The 21,687-nt window shown below is 44.0% G+C and overlaps 1 protein-coding gene across 12 annotated transcripts in view; it reads right to left on the bottom strand.

Moving 5' to 3' along the window:
- Window positions 1-21,687, bottom strand: part of SOX5 (SRY-box transcription factor 5) — a 729,285-nt gene that overhangs the window by 265,679 nt on the left and 441,919 nt on the right. For all 12 annotated transcript variants that reach the window (XM_060279172.1, XM_035127886.2, XM_035127887.2 and 9 more), the window contains one exon: window positions 6,490-6,700. In XM_060279172.1, the coding sequence (XP_060135155.1) occupies window positions 6,490-6,700 (211 nt within the window). The remainder of the gene's footprint in view (window positions 1-6,489; window positions 6,701-21,687) is intronic.

Raw genomic sequence — 21,687 nt, 5'->3', positions numbered from 1 at the left:
TTCTCTTATTCCAAGCAAAGCTTCCCATAGCTTGAGCAACACCCCTAAAGCAATGTAGGCAACCCCATCTTGTTGGTTCAAAGGCAAGTCATAAGAAAACATCACAATCTCCAGCTTGACCAATTTTCTCACCCTGTGCAAGTGTATGCGTTAGTGCTTTGCCCTTATTTTGTAACTTAGTCTGAAGCATATCCTCTCAACATACCTCTTTGGTTGATAAAATACTACTTTCTTGATTGGGCACAACTTTGCTGGCATATTCTGAGAGGTGCAATACTGAAAATTATAGTGCTTAGTCATCAGACGCATTGAAAAATATATCTCAATGTGTAGCGGCTAAATGTACAAATATAAGGTTATTGGAATGGCAGACAAATTTATGTTTTAATGTACGGGTTTAGGATGCAATTAGATGCAATGAAGATCATAGGTCTGCCACAGAAAACGGCAGACCCATATCTCATTTCCCCTCTTTTATTCATAATATTTAGTTAGGAAAACCTATGATGCAGGTAATGATATTGCGCTTCTGAATGCCAGTTGCTAGGAATTGCTGGTGGGGAGAATGCTGCTGCACTCAGCTCCTGCCTTCAAGCGTCCCATAGGCAGCCCTACCTGGAGTAGCCAGCAACAGAACCTGGGACCTCCTGTATGTGACAAAGATTCCTTAACACTCAACTATGGCCCTCTACAACAGGATTAAATGGGACTTTGGCTGGATCCAACAGGGCTTTTCTCGTGTTCTTCTCCAGCACTCCATATCTTTGGCTTTTATGGGAAGAGACAACTTGATGAGGCCACCATCTAGAGATGGGCAAAACAGCCTATGTCTGGTCTGTGCCACTTTCTCCTATGTTAACCCATAAGTAAAAGCCCACTTTTACATTAATAAAGCCCACTTTTACTGGGTGGGAGCAAAGTTTGGACATGGACACTATCCAATAAATCAACGCAGTGTAGCAGAGTCCTAAAGAGAGTGAAGCCGGTTGGTGGATTTGATGGAATCTGTGTATCTTCCATTGTGTATGGAGCAAGACAGAGAGGGTCTTTGGAGCCCCCAAAACCACAGAGATTGCTTTGGATAGACTTACTACACCACAATTTGTGGCACTAAAATATTGAAGTGGGGTTGATAGCCTGTTAAGCCTGCAAAACTAACTTTCTCCCCCCCTTTTTTGTAAACAAAAAGTGCACCTAGTTTGCTGTTTTATTCATTTTATATTCTATGTATGCTTTAAAATGTGTATTCTTAAAAGTATTTCCTTTCAGCACACACATTTCTAACATTTATTTCAAAATGCCTATTTTTATGTATTTTTATTTATTTCATAAAACTTATATACCACGACTATTTAAAAAATGCCTCAAAGTGGTTTACAAAAACAAATGCAACAATGAAATCAACAGTAAAATCAGTTAAAACTTTCATCAAACAGTGATGACAAAAATCAGTGATAAGTTAGAAACAGATCAAACCACATGTAAATATTATGCATATATGAGTAGGCTTGTCTATACAAAAAATGTTCTTAGAAGGCACCAAAAAGAGTACAGTGAAGGTGCTTGCCTAATGCCAGGAAGTTCCACACAAATGCAGATTGAGATCTACCTCCTGTAACTGTGCCCATTCTGTGCAGTCTCTCAGGTAAACTGGCTTTACATACTAACAGAAACATATTGAACTTGGCCGGGTAGCAAATCAGCAACCAGCAGAGATTTCTGTTCTGTGCAGATTCTGATTCACACAAGTTTGAGGTGGCATGGATCAGACCAAATTCTTAGAGTGTCTCAACGGGAAGGTAAACGGCATCTCCGTGCGCTGCTCTGGTTCACCAGAAGCGGCTTAGTCATGCTGGCCACATGACCCGGAAGCTGTACGCCGGCTCCCTCGGCCAGTAAAGCAAGATGAGCGCCGCAACCCCAGAGTCGTCCGCGACTGGACCTAATGGTCAGGGTCCCTTTACCTTTATCTTTAAGTTCAGTTGACACATCTTAGCGGCTATAATGGAGCACCACTGCATTGCTGCTGCATTGTTCCAGTGTTTTGTTTTGCTTTTCCTTCAGTGCGCACGGACATTTTAGCATCTGATCGCCATTATCAACTCATGAAAGCCTTGAAGTGTACAAAGTATAATGTCAGCAGGCACTGAACATTTGGAACTTGAGTGTGCAGTCAAGCAGCCATGCACATGCTGCACAGCATCGCCCAAGTCAGCAACTGTTCAATCAACCTGCATTTCAGAGACTTTGCAGGCAGTCAATCCTATCCATGTTCACTCAAGAAATAATTTCAATGGTTTTCAGTGGAGCTTGTTCACCAATACATGTGTTTTGGATTGCTGCAAAAGGGTTGTAGATTTGCTGAAATCGATATTGGCTAACTTAAGTCAGTTGATTTCAGTTGGTCTGCTCTAAGTACAACTTACTTGGATGGAAACCAGGAATCAATAGGATGGATCCAGACTTAGTCCTCCTTAGTATACAGTCATCGTCCCCCCACTTATATGGGGGTTATGTTCCGGGCCCCTGCATGCATAAGTGAAGTTGCGTAAAATGGGAGCACCCTTTACAAAGCCTCTACAAAGCTTCTAAATGCCAATTTCCCCCTGCTCTCCAGCTCTCTCCTTCTCTCTATCTCCACACAACTCTTTTCAACTAGTGTTGAAGCTCTGGGGCCAGCACCTCCTGGGGCCAGCACCTTTAGAAGGCATCTCAAGGCAGCCCTGTTTAGGGAAGCTTTTAATGTTTGATGGATTTCTGTATTTTAATATTTTGTTGGAAGCCGCCCAGAGTGGCTGGGGGAACCCGCCCAGATGGGCGGGGTATAAATAATATATTATTATTATTATTATTATTATTATTATTATTATTATTATTAGACACTCAGGAAGTGGCTGCAGCTGCTGTGCTACCCCATGCCTCAGCTGTTAGACGGGGTGGCTGAGCAGTGTAAACAAAGCCACAAGGACTCTCCAGCTCTCTGCCACAATTGACAGGTATGATTTTATTATTTATTTCCCGGACCCGCGCATATATGCAGACATGTGCGAGTAGAACACACATGAGTGGGGGGGGGTGTGCCTAAATGAAATCAATGTAACTTCAGTTGGTCATGATTTCAATGGGTCTGCTCTGAGCTTGAATGAGCCTGCATCCAGTTCAGTGAACATCAAGAACATAGCTAAGCACCATGTTTAGCACCCATGATTTCAGTGAGACGTAGTTGGCATGTTTTAATGCTATAGTATGTATCTTCAGAAAAGTTAAAGAAAAACAAAGAAAAGTGGAGCCAAGGAAGATGCTTTAAAAAAGAAAACATCTCCTGAAAGAACAGGAGGCTCTGTGATGGACTGTAGTCGGTACAGAAATAATAGTAATGATGATGATGATGGTGATGATTATGTAATGATAGTATTATCAATAATAACTAATGATAATTTATTAACCACCTTCTACTCAATTGTCTCAAGGGAGGCGGGGGGGGGGGAACATTTCACCATGCATAATACTACATCTCCAAACCAGATTTATTATAAAATTTATCCCTACCACTTTGCAAGATGACATAGACTTCTAAGCTACTCCAGTGTGCTAGTGCTCACTCCAGCATCAATTGGTTGTCTATGTGGGATCTATGTGGGCTTTACATTTATAGTAACAGGCTGATACAACTGAGAATCCAATAATATATTATGTGCTGATCTGTGCACTGACAAGTACAATCTTTCCCAAAATAAAATATTTCCCCTTTGGTGGGATTTCTCTTTTCTTTTCTATTTAACTCGACAATCCAAACCTCCAATGCCGTTGCGAATAAATTATTGCAGATAACAAGCCCTCCTTTTTGAGACCCACCATGCTTCCATCTCCCATAAGAATGAATGGTTATTTTCAAAACTGGATGGGTGGGTGGTATCATTCTGAGAAAGGAGAAGGCGTCTTAAAATGCAAATACCACCCCCTGCCATTTCAATACTTTTCAATTTTTTCTCATTCACTACCCCTTACTTGCACCAATGTTACATACATCCTTTCGTAGCATCTCCATTCATCTTTTCTCTTCCTCTTCCAACTTCCCGACTTGCATCATTATTATTATTATTATTAGTGAGGGGAGTTGAAGTTGAGATAAAACCCACCACATTTTCTAATTCAGGTTTTTGTGTGTGTCTCCTTGATGGAGGAAAAAGCCGAGGCATGAATATGGCACCCTCATAATGATTTAACTAGAGCTTAATGAAATTTTCATCAGAACCTGCTGTTCATTTTAATGGCCTTTGAAAGACAATAGAACAATGGCTGGAGGGAAGAAAAGGTTTTTCTGTTGCATACATTTGTTTAAAAGCCCCAATGTTCTGTGGTTCTCTCTCTCTCTCTCTCTCTCTCTCTCTCTCTCTCTCTCTCTCTCTCTCTCTCTCTCTCTCTCTCTCTCCACCCCCACCTCTTCCCTCATCTCATCACAAAGCTGCAAGTCTTTTGTTTGTGCTATACATTTTCATTTTAGTGGAGCTCAGATAATGCATAAGCTCCGTTACTATTCTTATGTCTATGCGTAACCTTTGCTTAATGGAGTCTCTGGAGCCTTGCATGGCTTCCCACTCAACATGGTATTCTCTCAACCTGCTCCCTTCTTTCCAATCTCTCTCCCTCCCCACCCCCCACCCCATCCTGAATACAGCTGGAACAGATCCACTTGAACCAGGCAGGTTAAGTTAAACTTAGCTGGGGGTGCAAGCTGCAGAACAGGTAAGCAAAAGGTAGAAAATGTTGTATTCTATTTTTTAAAAAAGTGAAGTAAGTCTCTGAAGGGGACTTAAGAGCAACCTTTGCCAGTATGGGATTCTCCAAATGGTTTGGACCACAGCGCCCATCATCAGCCCCAGTCAGTACAGGGGCTGATGGGAACTCTAGTCCAAAACAACTAGAATACACCAGGTTGGGGAAGACTGACATGGAGAGAAAATGAGTTGTGTGACACTCTCAATAGCATGTAAAATGGAAGGGTTAACCAGATAACAGGGTGTACAGTAAAGTACTGAGAAGGCGGCAAGTTAGGAAGATTTTGAAATCTCTCCTGGAGACCTTCTATTGTTCCCAGGCAGGCCTGTCTCCAGTGAGGAAGAGGGGCAAGCAAAGGAAGAACAAGGCACTAACTACATCAAAGCCTAGTGAACTTTCAGTGCTGAATGCCACACACAGGTGACATTTGGAAGCAAATTGTTGCAGTGCTGCCACAGGGAGCCAGTGTGATGAATTCCTGGGCACAGAGCACAGAACGAACACCCCTCATATTTTGTCCACAGGTTGAGAGCACCACTGGACACAGCACAAGTGCAAGGGGCTCAGTGCCTGTTTGTTTCTGTGGATATTGTGCTGCAGTTTCCCAACATGGGTGCTGGAAAAGCGCTATTCAGCATTTATCAATTAAATCACGGTACTTGTAAGTTGCATTGGAGGCATCCACGATGACACACAGTGTGAAGAACTTTACAATACAATATGAATCAATTCAAACTAAAATTACTCAGAAAACGCCAACAGAACTGATTGTCACAGCCAGGAACATCAGGAGTACGATCTGGCTCAACCTCCTTAAGCTATACAAACAGTCTATTGAAATGTTAGGGGCAAAAAATCAATAGACGTATGTCTTACAATCCAAAGTTAGTGTTACGGGGAAAGGAGAGAGATAGAACAAGGAATGCAAATACGCTTGCTTCTGTATTTGGAACACAGAAAGGGTGGCCTCATTTTCACAGAACATTAAACCAGGGGGGGGGGGACCTGCGGCCCTCTGGTTGTTACTCCTTCAATGCAATAAGTGAAGTTACAGGAAAACAGACAGAGGGCCTTCTCGGTAGTCACGCCCGCCCTGTGGAACACCTCCCCGCCAGATGTCGCAGAGATAAAGAATTACACCACCTTCCATAGACATCTGAAGGCAGCCCCGTATCGGGATGCTTTTAATGTGTGATGTTCTGCTGTGTTGTGCTTTTGTATATTATGTTGGAAGCCACCCAGAGTGGCTGGAGTAACCCAGAAGGATGGGGTACAAAAAACAAATTGGTGTTGTTATTATTTATTACTGGACTGCATCTCACAACATTCCTGGCCACTGGCCATGCTGGCTGGGGATGGTGAGAGTGCAAGAGCATCTAGAGGCCTACAGGTTCCCCAGCCCTGTACTTACACCATAGTTTGGCATTATGAAGACCAGAGCTACTCAGGTTCCAATGCTCCACATATCCCTCTGGCAGAGCAGCAAGTTTGGAGCCTTTGTTTCCATTTCAGATCCACCTAAGCTTGTTATGATGATTTAGCGGTACTTGGAAAAACAGCCATTCGGTGGTGGTGGGGTGGTGGTAATGAGGAGGTGGCCTCTTCGATGCTCAGCACTGCCTTGTGTGTTTTTAACTTGGGGAGTCTCAGCTGATTCATGAGGGGTGGGGGGAAAGGGCAGCAAACTACCATGTGTTTCTAAGACCTTACCTTCTGGTTCGTTCTTGATGAGCTCCTCCATTTTCCTCTGTTTTAGAGTGTCCACAACGTCCGCTAGGCTGCCTTTGCGCCTTTCTGGAGTTCCCAGAGCTGTGCTAGAGAAGGACTCTCCGCTCTGACGCCCACCTTCTTCTGCCTTCAAGGGTGAGGTAGATGAGTTGTGCGGGGCAAATGAAGACATCACTTTATTGCCATCAACTTCCTGAAAGAGAAACGAGACCAGATGAAACACCTCTTTTTAAAAAGGAAAAGAGAGAAAATCATAACAAGCATGTGAAAACATGAAGGAAAGAAGAAGGGGGGAGACAACAACTACAACCCTTTGTTCTTCCGAGTTCATTGCTGTTTGTTCCTCTGTCAAAACCTTTATTTAAATTGGGGAAGGAAGAAGGAGAAATATAGGTTCAAAAATACAGAGAACAAAGACTTTCCATCAAGGATAAACTAAGATTACAGGATGGAGTGAGAAATGATTAGCGTTCAGGAGAGAAACATTACACACACACAGTCTCTCTCTCTCATACACACAGAGATATCCTCCAAATGAGAACAGTTAACATTCACAGGTTTTCCAATAACAACAGTATGGATTACCTTTAATTGTTTGCTCCTTTATAGCTATTCATGTTCAACCTGTCGGGTCTTTTTCTTTTCCCCCTAAGAACCATTAATTTCCTGTTTTTCCACCCACCCACCCCCAAGTTCTTAATATCAGGATGGTTAGATGTTCTGATGAATGAAAGAAATAGTCAGTGCCCCCTACCAAAATTGAGCCTCCCCTCCCCCGCTCACACACTCCAAAACCACATTTCAAGCACATTTATTTTATTCATGGATCAGATCATTTAGATCTTTCTAATTTATTCTTTCCCCACGAACTTCAATCTTTCTTTTTTAAACAAACACACACACACACACACAGACACTTTTAAAGACACAAAGGTGGTCCTAATGATGCTTGCAAATGGCAAGTCCAATGACATAAGCACACACTTTCCACCAGGAAAGGTGAGATCTGGCTCTCATTAAAGTTGCCAAGAATATTCTCACCTATTTTAATGGATTTGACTTTTAATAGCCACATTCTGGTCTGTCCTGATGAGACCAGCCTTCTTCACACCTTCTGATACTTCAAACAGTTTCCCCTTCCCTCCTTTACCTTTTGGCTCTGATTTGCTTTTTGTTCTCCCCTCCTTTGGAAATTCTCTTTCAGTTTCTTGATGTTTGTGTACCTTAAACTCCCTCTTCTGAAACTGGTCTGTAATTGTGTTGACAGTCTCACATGGATCTGAGAAGCTAAGCACTAGCCTACAAAACCTATGCCATAATGTATTTTTTAAAAGGGTTGCAGCCAATACTGTTCAGGCATGAGTGGAACAGACAACAACACCCTCCCCTCCCCTCCCCTCCCCTCCCCTCCAGATATGCTCCAAAGGCTTAGCCGACATGCACCCCAACAAATTTTAGAGCTGCACTGGAAGACAGCGAAGTCCCGTTGCAGAAGTGGAAGTCCACTTGCACACTGCTAGGTTTCCCCTTAAGGGCTCGTATTCAACACTAGTTCAATGCAGTGCAACTGAAGACTGCCCATTAATTTCAATGGGTCTACTCTAATATAAGTGGGAGGACAGATGCTTCACAGCAGAGCACCTGCTTGCATGCAGGAAGTCCCAGATTCAATCCCTAGCATCTCAAAGACGGGCCTGTCAGAATCTCAGAGAGCCAGTCAGTTGTAGGCAGTGCTTAGCAGTGGTCTAAGTCAGCATAAAGTGGCTTCCAATAGAAACAGCCCAATGTCTTTTAAACTACTGCAGGAACAATTTATACACGTGTATAAATTTGCAGTAGGTTCAACTGCCTATGAGCATCCACTCGCCAATCTGAACATGGTTTGTAGCACTGAAGGCATGTTCTTTCAGATATTTGAAGCACATGTTTTGGTGTTGAGTTGTTCAAAGTCAATAACTTAAGAAGCTGTTGCTCCTTTGGTCCCCAGAGGACAGGTAGTCTAGTTATTTCACCGGTTTATTGGTATGGAACAGGCACCCCCCCAAACTTCGGTCCTCCAGATGTTTTAGACTACAATTCCCATCATCCCTGACCACTAGTCCTGTTAGCTAGGGATCATGGGAGTTGTAGGCCAAAACATCTGGAGGGCCGCAGTTTGGGGATGCCTGGTATGGAAGCTTCCAAGCTGCACAGTATCTTAAGGTGAGCGGAAAACCAGTCAAAACTTATGGTGGCAGAGAGCATATGCCACATCCCTTATGGGACCAGAGGTTTTCAGAATGCATGTGAGGGTTCGTGTGTTTGAATGCCCCCGCAATGTAAACAAACAAACAAACAAAAACCTGCAGCTTGCAGGTCAGGTAGAACCCTTTCTCCTATATGCTAGCATTATAAAGTCAAGGAGGGCTTTTTGACACAGGAAGAATTCAGATATGAAATCTTCCACATGTAGCCTGAAGCTCAGGAAAAGCTGTACCACATTATATTTCATAGGACCATGAAACTAGAGAGGGTCATCTTGCAAGCCCCCTGCCCAATGCAGGAGTTTAAAAACAAACTACAGTAACAAAATTCTTTAATATATGGCAACCTTCTCATTCTGCCTGATGATTTTATGTAAACTGAAAAACAAATGCAATCAACCTCCCCTAGTTGTTTGCATTTCTTAAACAGGTGATGGGAATGCTCAAAAAGATGTTTACAGGAAAATGTCTGAAGCAGTGGGAAGAGCATAGGGATGCACCCACTGCTAATACTAATCAGAAATTAATAGCAATGGCTAACTTTGGTTCGTTCGTAGAATCATAGAATTGCAAGGGACCCCAAGGGCCATCTAGTCCGATCCCCTGAAATGCAAGAATCTCAGCTGAAGCATCCAATCAATTAATTTCAATGTGTTCTTTAATTTCAGTGGGCCTACTCTGAGCAAAACCTAGATGAATACAACCCAGTGACTTTTGCATTCCTGTCTTTGAACATGTATTGGGATTATTTAGCTGAATAATCTCCTCCTTGACTTTCAACATTTTGCCAATTTTGGACTTGCATTCAGGGTACAGAAATCACACACAAAAAAAACTTTCCTTAACTCTCTCCCTGTCTGCTTATCAGTGTGGTAGAGGTTCTAAATCTGGTCTGTGGCTGCTGCTTGAGGAAACTTTTGGTGGATTTGTTAGAGCAACCACACCAAAACATTATTCCAAAGCTTTCTGACATTTACTGAGAGAAATACATCTCAATCTAAGTAAGTGTTTCATGTAAGCATTTAGGAAAGACACAAAGGCACCACGAACTGGCTTACATTTATTAAAAGGGAAAAAAGCACACCAGGCTTTGGTGAAGCACCCCCAAATTGCAAGTAAGGATGGGTCAATCTCTCCATTTCAGTTTTTCTGTTGCTTTTTATTAAAAAAATCCTTACGAAAATTCATTAGCATTCTGATGCAAATTACTCCTAATATGCACAGCTTGTACATAATTTCCTCCAATATAAAAAGTTTCGCAAATCCATTTCCTCCAACATAATGCAAGTTTGCATGTTAATTTCAGTAAAAAAAAATGCATAATATGCACACTGTAAGTTGCAGTATATGCGTTTTTGTATACATTACTTGGCTGGAGAACTGCACTGCAAAATTCAGGGAATTGTGAATTTTGAAGGGCAGCTGTGCTTTGGTTCCCATATTGTTTTGAAAACTGCAAATTAGGTAAATGCATCTTCAAACACATACGGAATAGTATTCCTTCCCCACCCCTAGCTTGCAAGTAACTTGCATAGAAACATCAACAAAAAACTGGCATGAATGAGAACGGGGGCCGGGGGGGGGGGAGAGAGAGTTCCTCTCCTACGTTCAATAAACTGGTGAAATCTGGGAAACATTGGTCACCAGCCCCGATGGCAAATGATTGCAAATATTGCTGTCTTCCTGCCCACTCTCCATTTTCAGGAATATTTTCTCTACTAGGGATTCATTCACCTGCTGAAGTTTGATTATATTTCAGCCCCTGGCTGTGTTAATCCTTCTAACAGTTTTATGAGGTTAGCAGCTGTCTCCACACAGGGAAACTCAGGGTTGCTCCTTGGCATCATGAATCTCATGCTAATGGGTGATGCAACAACATTCAGCTCAAAAAACAAAATGATTTCTTAAGGGTGTGTGTGTGTCTAAAGCAGCACCAGAAAAACAACAACAACAACCCAGCAGCCGCCTCCTCTCTTGCAAATTACTTACCACAATACCCGATACAGTTTTTTCTTTCCTCACTTCTAAGTGCAGCAGGGAAATTCAATTAGATCCTGTAGCAGGGGTAACAATACTTCCCCCTTTCTTTGCCTTCTACTCCCCACTCCCCACGAGATTAGGAATAAAAGAGATTGACCCAAGAATTGTGTGTTCTCAGTCCATCCAGAGCTAATCACGGCGGAAGTTGCTATTCTAATTGCCAAAGAGGTTTCCCCACCAGTGACGGAACATCCCTCTTCCAAGGTTTAATGATAAAACAGGCTTCTGCCCTTTCACGATGAGGTCAATAATCTTCCTTTGTTAATCTTGATGGAGCTTTGCTTAATCTAGCCCCCTTGTCACCTTTGTGACTGACAAGAAAAGTCATGTCACTGGACAATGGACTTTATCCTCGCACTGGATATTCTCTCTCTCTCTCAATATTAACTAGCCTTCCCATTCCTTTCCTAAAAGAGGAATAATTTTGTGAGACTTCCAGAACACATATTTCAACTATGTGTGTATGCATGTGTTTGAAAAGGTCTATCATATTTGGAGTTTATTGGAAGCAATTCTGAAACATCAGCTCTCAGATCCATGCTGGATATGACTCAGAAAGATTCTATAGTTTGTTTGCTTTTTAATCTGTCACTGTTTCAGCTAGAACTTCATATTGTGCTTTGACTCATATTGACAGTCATCCCTCAGCCACCTTCTATAAGCTCAAAAGTAAATCCAGCCAGTTGGAAATAATGTGCAAAAATTAAAACCTTTTAAAATAAAATGGCCTTTTTTTCTTTTTCTTTTTTCTTATGTTTTAATTGGAGGCAAATATGAACCCTATTTCTGCTTGAGAAAACTAGCATGAACAATCATGGTGTTTCACAGGCGCTACTCAGTTCATTCCAGAACTATATGTGATTAATTGTACCCTACAGGAACTTATGGTGTGGATTCCCCCTAGGAACTGCCTGTGTCAATGTGACAATTTAAGAATGCAAGGATCAGACCAAAGGTCCACCTACTCTAGCATCTTGTTCTCAAAGTGGCCAACCAGCAGCCAACTGGATGTCCGCAGTCAGAACTCTACTCCAGCTGGGATTCCCAACAGTTGGTTTTTTTAAGCCATACTGCCTCCACTTCAAATGACCCCACAGGTCCTTCCCCCAAACTGGTGATGAAAGAGCAACTCAGTCAATTAGCAACAGCTAAAAGCACGTCAAAGTGCAAGTAGATAAATAGGTACTGCTCTGGCGGGAAGGTAAACAGCATTTCCATGTGCTGTTCTGGTTCACGAGAAGGGCTTAGTCATGCTGGCCACATGACCCGGAAGCTGTCTGCGGACAAACGGCGGCTCCCTTGGCCAGTAAAGCGAGATGAGTGCCACATCCTCAGAGTCGTCCGCGACGGGACTTAACGGTCAGGGGTCCCTTTACCTTTAAACCAAAAGGCCAATACAGTCATACCTCTACTTACATATCCCTCTGGATACAGAATCTTTGGGTTAAAGCCACAACAAACCTGGAAGTGTATACTTCCAGGTTTTGCCATGCGCGCATGCCAGAAGCGCTCTTCATGCCTTGCACATGCGCAGAAGCACTCAATCGTGCCGTACATGTGCACAGAAGCATGCCTCTATTTACATAATTTTCGGGGTGTGAACCTACCCCCAGAATGAATTAAGTTTGTATCTGGAGGGTCCACTGTACACACAAGTCCCTCTCAAGGGAAGGAGCACCCCAGAGAAGGCAAGCACATATCAACCCAACAGCCAATCAGGAACAGCCTAAAGAGTGCCTTCCATAGCCCCATTAATAACAATCAACCCAAGCCCATTGTGATCCTTTGCCCATTTGGTTGGGTTGTGCCTGCTTGTTGCCCTGACCAACATTCCCAGCTCTTGTTCCAAGCTATGCTGGGTCTCACAAGGCATTAAGTGACTCACTTAAGTGAAGCCTTACTTGTAACAAGGCAAACTTGTGCCTCTGCTCCACCCCAGAAATATCCACACTCCATTCATTTTTTTTCTTCAAGTGGTGGCTTTTCTCAGTGTTCATTCATATTTGTTTCCTTACATTTATACCTTGCCATTCATCCATCATGGAACCCAATGTGATTTATACATGGCTCCAAGCCACCTGGGCAGGCATTGACCAGACTTAGACCTGCTTAGCTTCAGCAAGATGGTGGCTTCGTGTGCCTTCAGACCATGCCGGGGGTCTATGTTTGGAATAAGAAGGGATAAAGGAAGAGCAGCAGGACTGAAATTAACAGAAATCAAGAAAGGGGAAGGTTTCGTTGATACTGTGGCTGCAGTAGGTGAGGAGCGTAGCAGGCTGATAGGAGATGTGGATAATGGACCTTTCCATGGAAACAGCTGCCCATCTATCACAGTGGTGTGGGTACATGCAACCCCCGTGAACAGGTTGGGGGTAGAATCACTCAGTGAAGAGGAAGAAGCCTGTTCTGCTGGAGAAACGAAAAACATTTATGGGCTCCTATCCTCTTGAATTTGGGGGTGTTTACAATTAGCAAACGGAGAATGGGGGGTACCCCAAATCCAAGGCCAAACCCAATTAGGCCTGGCAGGGGCTCCACTTGCCCCACACCTAACATCATATGTGACTTAGCTCTGGGGCAGATAAAAATGTGGCTGTAAAAGAACAATGGTGAGCTTAAGGAGCATTCCCAATTGTTCCTTGACATCCAAAGCTTGCTGTCAGTGATATTCAGCTGAACATTACAGTGACGCTCCTCCCATCTGTTAAAGAGGTCCTTGAGAGATGGGGAAGGTCAGGATCCATCCTGCTGGCTGGGTCCCAGTATTTACCCCTGGGATAGGGAATCATTCTTTTCTATAACTGGTATTTTGTTGTATAATTGTCCTTCAAGATGTCATTTGTAAGCTTTCCATCTGCTGTCTCTTTGGGACCAAACCTGCTTGCAAGGAAGAAACTCTGAAGTGTCTGGTACCTTGGTGGATTAGAAGAACACTGGCTGACAACCAAGTTTGCAAGAAAGAATGTTCTAATTTTCTCTTCTGGACTCAGAAGGGGCTACTGGTTTTATTCTTAATGTTTCAGAAATGTTTTATGCATTTTGATCTATTCAGTGATATTCAACTTAGAGCAAACCCACTGAAATTAATGGACCTAATTTAGTCACGCTGGTCAATTTCAATAGGCCTACTCTGAGTAAAGGCTAGATGACTACTACCTACTGTGAGCAATTGCTGCCTGCTTCTGTACAATTACGTTTCCACCTAAAGAAATTTGTTCACCTTAAGTATTTGCAAGTTTTACTCTAGCTATGACCTGTAGGACACATGGACAGAAGGCAACACACATTCATTACCCCACTCCCTGCCTGTCTCACTAGTGTCTTCTTCACTGATCAAACAAGTTTTGCAGGTTTTGCGGCATTTCAAAAACCTACAAAAGTGATTGATCAGAGAAAGCAACAGGAAGAAGTAAGGAAAATGTAGACCATGGTTAGCAGTGACTGTGATACCACCTTCATTTCTCTAAATTGCCCAGCAGAAGCTTTACTAAATTTCTCAGTCTGTAGCTGTATGCCGTGTTGTACAATACACTTTTTTAAAAAATGGAAGAAACTCAAACCTGACATCACCCCACACTATCAAACATTGTGTCTTTCGATGCAAGCTGGAAGCAACATGTAAATTCTTAACTTCTTCTTGCAAGACCACCAGCAAACACTTTACAGACCACAAATGATAGATGGAGAACCACCACAAACTTTAATATAAGCTTTCCCCTCCCTTTGCTGTCCCTCCACCACCCTCCCACAACCAGACTGAGCACTGAATTGTTCATTGACCTGAGCTAATCCATCCGCCTGTATTTGGGTAATTACAAGCCAGAAAGCTATGAACATAACTGCCCATCTGAGGACAGTAATGAATGGATAAGCAGTTTTTGCGGATGCAATCTAGGAGGTCTTCCCTGGAAAAATATATATATCTTAGAACGGGTTTTCTGGTTATGATGACCAGTGGAGTTGAGTTTAATGATCTGTTTTGTTTTTCAAACCTGAATTATTTCATTCATTGTTTAGTTAGCTTTCACTGGGCCAGTTCATACAATCCAGAAGCGATGGGGTGGGCACTCCAAATCCCAGTGTGGATGCACAGAGGTGGATGAACCCAGCAGGGCATCCCGTGTGAGCCTCCACCACAATGTTCACCATGTTAAAACATGGTAGAAAAGGAGTGTAGGAACCACATGGACAAACAGAAGGAATGGAAAGCTGCAGCAAACTGCCCATTTGTCCACTCTAAAATGAATTATACAAATTCTCCATAAAAAACTATTGCTATGCCAAAATTGCATCACACTTTCTGCTAACCATACTCCATCGATTAATCAGGGCGTAATGCAGCACAAAATTATTGAAAAGGTGAGGATTTGGTTGGTGGAATTATCATGGATGAGATGGGGCATTCTGGTTGTTGTCATTTGAAACAACAACAACAACAACAACAACAACAACAACAACAACAACAACCCTTACCTTGGAGGTATCTGTGAGTATCTTTTCTAGCTTTCAACAAATAATCTCTCTGCTACTCTGCAGAGTAGGTGACTACATTTACATGTAGGTGACTACATTTACATGAAAGCCCAATCAAGGATGCCATGGGAAACCATGAAAGATGCAGAAACCACCAAGAAATGATTCTGCACTTACTCTCTCACCGATGTCTTAGCCACCTCATAAGAAAGATAAGTACAAACCCTGCTCAAAATGAAAATCTAAAAGAATTTCTCAAGCATTAGAAGAGCATAAAGAAGACTCCACCCTTTCAAGAGCCCAAGAAGGCCAAAAGCTCCATCTAGAACAGCATCCAGCTCTCACAGTGGTCAACTAGATGCACACAGGAACCCTGAGTGCAGTAGCACTCTCCCAACTTGCGATATCCAGCAACTGATATTCATCTCTTTCACCCCCCCCCCCGCAAAAAAAAAAGTGCCAGGGGAAAAGAAAACAGCCTCTTTCTCATGGGGAGAAGGTTATCTGGAAATCCGAGGGCAGGATCTGGCACAACGCTCATAAATACTCAGAAGACAGGTGGAGTGGAATACCAGGCACAGTCAGCCCACAGAAGATTTATGGAACAGAATGGGAGACATCTGCAACATTTAATTCATTAATTACTAGATCAATGAAGTGAAACTAAAAATAAGCAGGTAGCAGGTTTTTTTAAAGTATTATAAAACAACACAGATAGAAAGCACCCATCATTAAAGAGGTATTCTCTCTCAAACACATGGGGGAAAGCCTCTTATAAGATGATGTCTGCTGTGACACCAGAGCATACCAGCTAAAAACCAAGAAAATAATTATTCTTCCTTGCTCTAGAAACTATACAACAAAAATGTAAACAAACAGCACAATCCTTAGCATGTTCTACATGAAACCGCTAAGTGGGGTTATCTGGAGTTTTGGAGTATGTTGTCAGTAATATGCTGATGATACACAGCTCTACTTCTCCTTTACATCTGCAAGCTTGGCTCAGGATCACAAATACTTCAAGGACTGCCTTTCCCCACATGGACTGACGTGGATCCTGTGATCAACATCTGAGGTCCTTTATCAGGTGCCTCCCTCAACAGAGGTCTGGAGGATGGCAAGACGACAATGAGCCTTTTCTGTGGTGGCTCCCCATTTGTGGATTGCTCTCCCCAGGGAGGCTTGCCTGGCACCTTCATTACATATCTTTAGATATTTCTCTTCAATCAGGCCTTTGGCTGATTAAACATTCAAATAGCCTTTCAAATGTGTTTGTGGGAGGAGTGATATTGGTTTGTTTTTGTTTTATTATGTATTTAGTGCATTCATTTTGTAATTTTATGTTGTGAACTGCCCTGTGATCTTCTGATGAACGGCGGTATACAAATTTAAGGAATAATAATAATACTAAATTCAATGGGACTCACTGCCTACTAAACATGTTTAGGAGTGCAGGGTCTTCTCTGTTGTGGTGCCCGCCTTGTGGTATGCCCTCTCCTCTACGACCTGCCTTGCACCAACCTTGCTTCCATTTCAGAGTTGGGTTAAAACTTGATTCTTAACTTGAGCCTTCAGTAGATAAGCTCGCTGCTTAATTCATGATGACCATTGCTTTTGTTTAAAAATTATTTATTGTTTTAATATTTATCTACTACTGGTCTATAGCTGGGTTTGTTGCTGTAATTATTGGTGTACTCTGCCCTGAATTCCTTGGTCAGAAGACAGGTAACACATATTTATTCAAATAAATGAAGCGAATGATGAACCATTCTGCCCCCTGTTTGGGTTACCACCTTACTGAAAAAATAACTGAAATAGAGGAGGAGGACAGGTCAAGGTTGAGGCAGATTAGGTTATCACCACTGATGTGTTTATTACAGTGTATTCACACACACACACACACACACACACACACACACACACACACACCAAAACGTGTGCTGGTTGATATAATATTTAAAAGGGAAAAGCACAAATTAAACTGTGAATTTATAACGATGTTCAAAACACTTGAGGTAAAAGCCAGCAACTTCTTCCACCCAACCACCGCACAACTTGTTTCCTGCTTATCGCTATTTCCTACTTCAAACCCTCCTCCTTAACTCACAAGTACTAGTAGAAGCTGTCTTTCACTAAGGGCAGCCAATATGGTGCCTTCCAGATATTGTCAGACTACAGCTCCCATCTTCCCCACCCATTGGCCATGCTGGCTGGGCTTGATGGGAGCTGGAGTCCAACAGCATCTGGAACAGGGCTCGGCAAACTAAGGCCCGTGGGCCAGATGCGGCCTGCCGGGCTTTTTAATCCAGCCCGTGAACCTTGCGGACCCTGCCACCCGCTCGGTCAGACCCCACGATAAACCGGCGCGGCACGGAGGCCTCGCCGCATGGGGACTGACTGACACAACATGGCTTCTGATTGGCTGCAGAAAGCTCCTGCAGCCAATCAGGAGCTGTGGATGCCTCTGGGCGGATGGCGACGCTGGCCCAGCCTCTGCACTGCTGCTGCTTCCTCCTGCTCGGCCACCTCAGCGGCAAGGAAGGGGCAGCGTCCAGAGGTGGGCAAGCGGGAGGAAGCGTCGGCGTGGAGGCTGCCTCCACCACCCTGGCCAGTGGTGTGGGCTCTGCACCCCACCAAGACAGAGGACAAGGATGACGCTGCCGAAGACGAGGCGGTATCAGCGGCTGCTGCGGCATGAATGGTGGTGGCAGAGGGTCCTTTTGGGAGAGGGGTGCTTTCGGGAGTGGATCCTTTTGGGAGAGGGTGGGTTCAGCCCCCCACAAGGTCTGAGGGACAGTGGACCAGCCCCCTCCTGAAAAGGTTTGCTGACCCCCTGATCTGGAATGTAACACTCTAACTGCAACCTGCAGTCCTGCGCAATCCTTCCTTCCTTCACTCCTCTCACCCTGCTGCCTGCTCAACCCCAACACATCAGAAAGACCATTTCCTATAAGAAAAAAGTGGGTACAAATAAATGAGGTAAAGGTATCACATCCAACGCTATTGTTCTAGGAAAAGAGGTTGCGGAACTCACCATGAACACCTCCCTCGTTCTCCTAGAATGGTAATGGCGCCTACTATGAGAAGTGCCTGGACTTAGTTCTGTTGAGTTCGGACTGAAAAAATCCCAGGTCACATCTAATACCACCAAGGCCAGTGCAACACAGACTGGACCAAAATATGGGGAGGGGAAAAAAAGATTCTTCTCTTTTCTTCATGCTGATTTTTCCTTGGCTTAAATCTGATGCTGTTGCTCCTCTCAATGTCCCCTTCTCAGCACCCGAAGTCACCCTCTCCCCCCCCCTCCTGGGTGCCTGTGCGAGTTGACATCCTTTCAGGCACTTCTCCTGCCACATTTAGCCCTTCTGTATACATATTTAGCTCTCTCAATCCTTCTCCACAAATGAGTTCCTACAGCCCTTTCATCATTTCTCCTGCTCGGTCTGAAATCCCTCCAATTTGTTGACATCTTTTGAGGTGCCTGGGATTGAACACAATATTTTACATGTAATCTGACCAGAAGCTATGAAGAGCAGGACAATTACCTCGTCGTTACCTCCCTTTCCCTTTTTTCCCTGTGCCTCAGAGGAAGCTCACATCTAATTTGGTCTGTCACACCTAAATCTTTTTTTCACCATTACTCCTTTCCCAAGTACATTCCTCCCCTTGATTATCTGTGTTTTGCATTTATTTTCCTCCTATCTGCATTAAATTGTAATTTTAAAAGCACAGCCTCATTTCATAATTCCCACTGATAACATATTTTTAACCCTTCTTCCTATTATTTCTCTCTTCTGACAGGAGCTGAATTCAAAATGTAACTAATCCTCTCTTTTTCACTACTTATTTCTTTTTTAAATGGAAAAAAAATGAGGAAGCCAGTAGACTCCTGTACAAAGGCCAGTGTATATATTCTAAACCATTTTTTAAAAGCCCCACTCATTCCCTATAGAAAATTCAGCTCAAAGGGCATCAGTCAGCATGCCTAGTACAGTATTTTTAATGTGAGTCAACTTCATTCACACTTCCCAAGCCAATATATTAAGTGGAACTCAGATGTTCTTCTAAATTTGCACACCCAAAAAGTGTGTGCAAAAAAACATATGTTGGGGGGGGGAGGCATGTATATATGCTCAAAGCAGTGAGAAAATGCATTATATTTAAGGAAAATGCATGCGAAAATGTCTACATTAGGTGACATGCACACAAAAATGTATATATTTTCACACAGAGAAACACAGACACACAGAGAGATATAGATATACGAGATGTCATGTGTATGTTGGGTTGTTTGGCTTTAAATCACAAGTGGATGTGCAAATGGGGAGAACTGGCCATAGGTCTCAAAAAAAGAAAGAAATTGAATTAGGACTGCATCCTGAATTCTAATCCACGTGTCAGCCTGGGAGACGTGAATCAAGCCAGTTAACTATTTTGGGCTGTAGGTGGGAGACAACATTATTTGAATGCTTCCTCACAAGATATATTCCCTGGGTATTCCAAACTAGCATGCAGGGAGGAAGTATCACCTAGAACAGGAGTCAGCAAACTTTTTCAGCAAGGGGAAGGTCCACTGTCCCTCAGACCTTGTGGGGGGGGCAGACTATATTTGGGGGGGGGGAAATATGAATAAATTCCTATGCCCCACAAATAACCCAGAGATGCATTTTAAATAAAAGCGCACATTCCACTCATGTAAAAACACGCTGATTCCTGGTCCGTCTGCGGGCTGGATTTAGAAGGTGATTGGGCAGGATCCGGCCCCCAGGCCTTAGTTTGCCTACCCATGACCTAGATGAGGCATCCCCAAACTGTCGGCCCTCCATATGTTCTGGCCTACAACTCCCATGATCCCTAGCTAACAGGACCAGTGGTCAGGGATGATGGGAATTGTAGTCCCAAAACATCTGGAGGGCCGAAGTTTGGGGATGCCTGACCTAGAGGCACCTTCATGCATGATAGTTACATAAGAAGAGTCCTGCTGGATCAATTCAATAGCCCATCTAGCCCAGCTCTGCTGTCATACCCTGTCATGAAACTTGCCCCTGTATCTAGGGGACTCTTACTAGCAAACTGGTGAGTGCCAGCAGGACTGCAGCCCAAATGGGGCTGTTGAGTAATAACAGGGAGTTTGTAGGAGCCCCCTCGGGGGAACTGCAAAGGGCTGTACTGTCACGAACTGGCAGGACAACAGAGAGGAGGAAGAGGATCCCGGTCTTACCTTCCAAGTCCCGGACTGCAGAATCCGGGACCGGCAGCCGTGTGACACCGGAAGTTGCGTCGACGGAACTTCTGGTGTCGCTTTTCCCTTCAATGGGCACCAAAAATGGCTGCCGCCGGCTTCAAAAGTAGCTTCTACGCATGACCGGAAGTGCATCGACGCAACTTCCGGTGTCAGCCCGCCCATCTATGGGCACTAAAAATGGCCGTCGCCGACACCGGAAGTTGCGTCTACGCACTTCCGGTCATGCGTAGATGCGACTTTTGAAGCCGGCGGTGGCCATTTTTGTGCCCATAAAAGGGCAAATCAGGAAAAAAATGGCCGCCGGCAGGAGAAAATAACGGAGAAAAATGGGAGACGAAGTGATACGGGGGACCACCAGGAAAAGGTAAGTAAAAACGGGGGTTTCCCGGGGAAAACGGGGTGCTTGGCAGCTATGATCCCGGTGGAGGGTGTAGCTGGGACTGGGACACACCAGGGCAAGCAGAGGATGGGGAAGGAAGTACTGACAGGGTGGCAGAGGATATCAAGAAATCAAATGCAAAGGTTCCAAGAACTCAGGCCAGGCAAACATAGAATTGGTACAACTCAACCATGAAAATCTAGCTGACGAAGAATTAACAAAACAGGGCCTTGTCCTGGAGTTTATTTCAACTGGAATTTGCCTCATTATCATAACAAATAAAACTGCTTGAAGACTAAAATTAATCTCTCTCCTGGCCCGAGTTCTTGGAACCTTTGCATTTGATTTCAGGGTGGCAGAGGACGGCAAGGAGACGGGTGTTAGTGCACAGGAACCAGAGCAGCATGACCCAGAGCCAGAGGGGTCCCTGTCTCTATGAACACAGTGGGCTCTGAGGCATAGGGAGCAGCGGGTGGGGCGCTCAGGAGGCTGAGGCAGGCAAGGGGCCACAGCCCAGCACCTGCCCAGGTGGAGCTCACTGGGTCTGGAAGGAGGTGTGTGTGTGGTTCCTCAGCTGGAGTAGGCTGGGAGCAGGTGAGGGTCACCTGCTTCATCAAGCCCAGATGATGCAACCAGCAGGCAAAGTGGGCAAAGGTGCTTTATCTGCTCAACTGCCCATGTTGCTGGACCTCAGCTTGCATGCTCCAGGATCTCTGTGGGACTGTGGCTTTGGTTTGGAATTTGGACACATGGATTGACCCAGGCCTGTTGACTTGACACACTGACTTGCCGCCAGGGAG

This window comes from Zootoca vivipara, chromosome 10, assembly GCF_963506605.1.
Source record: "Zootoca vivipara chromosome 10, rZooViv1.1, whole genome shotgun sequence".
Taxonomy (NCBI): domain Eukaryota; kingdom Metazoa; phylum Chordata; class Lepidosauria; order Squamata; family Lacertidae; genus Zootoca; species Zootoca vivipara.
The sequence above is the reverse complement of the archived record's forward strand: the minus strand, read 5'-3'. Positions and strand labels throughout refer to the sequence as shown.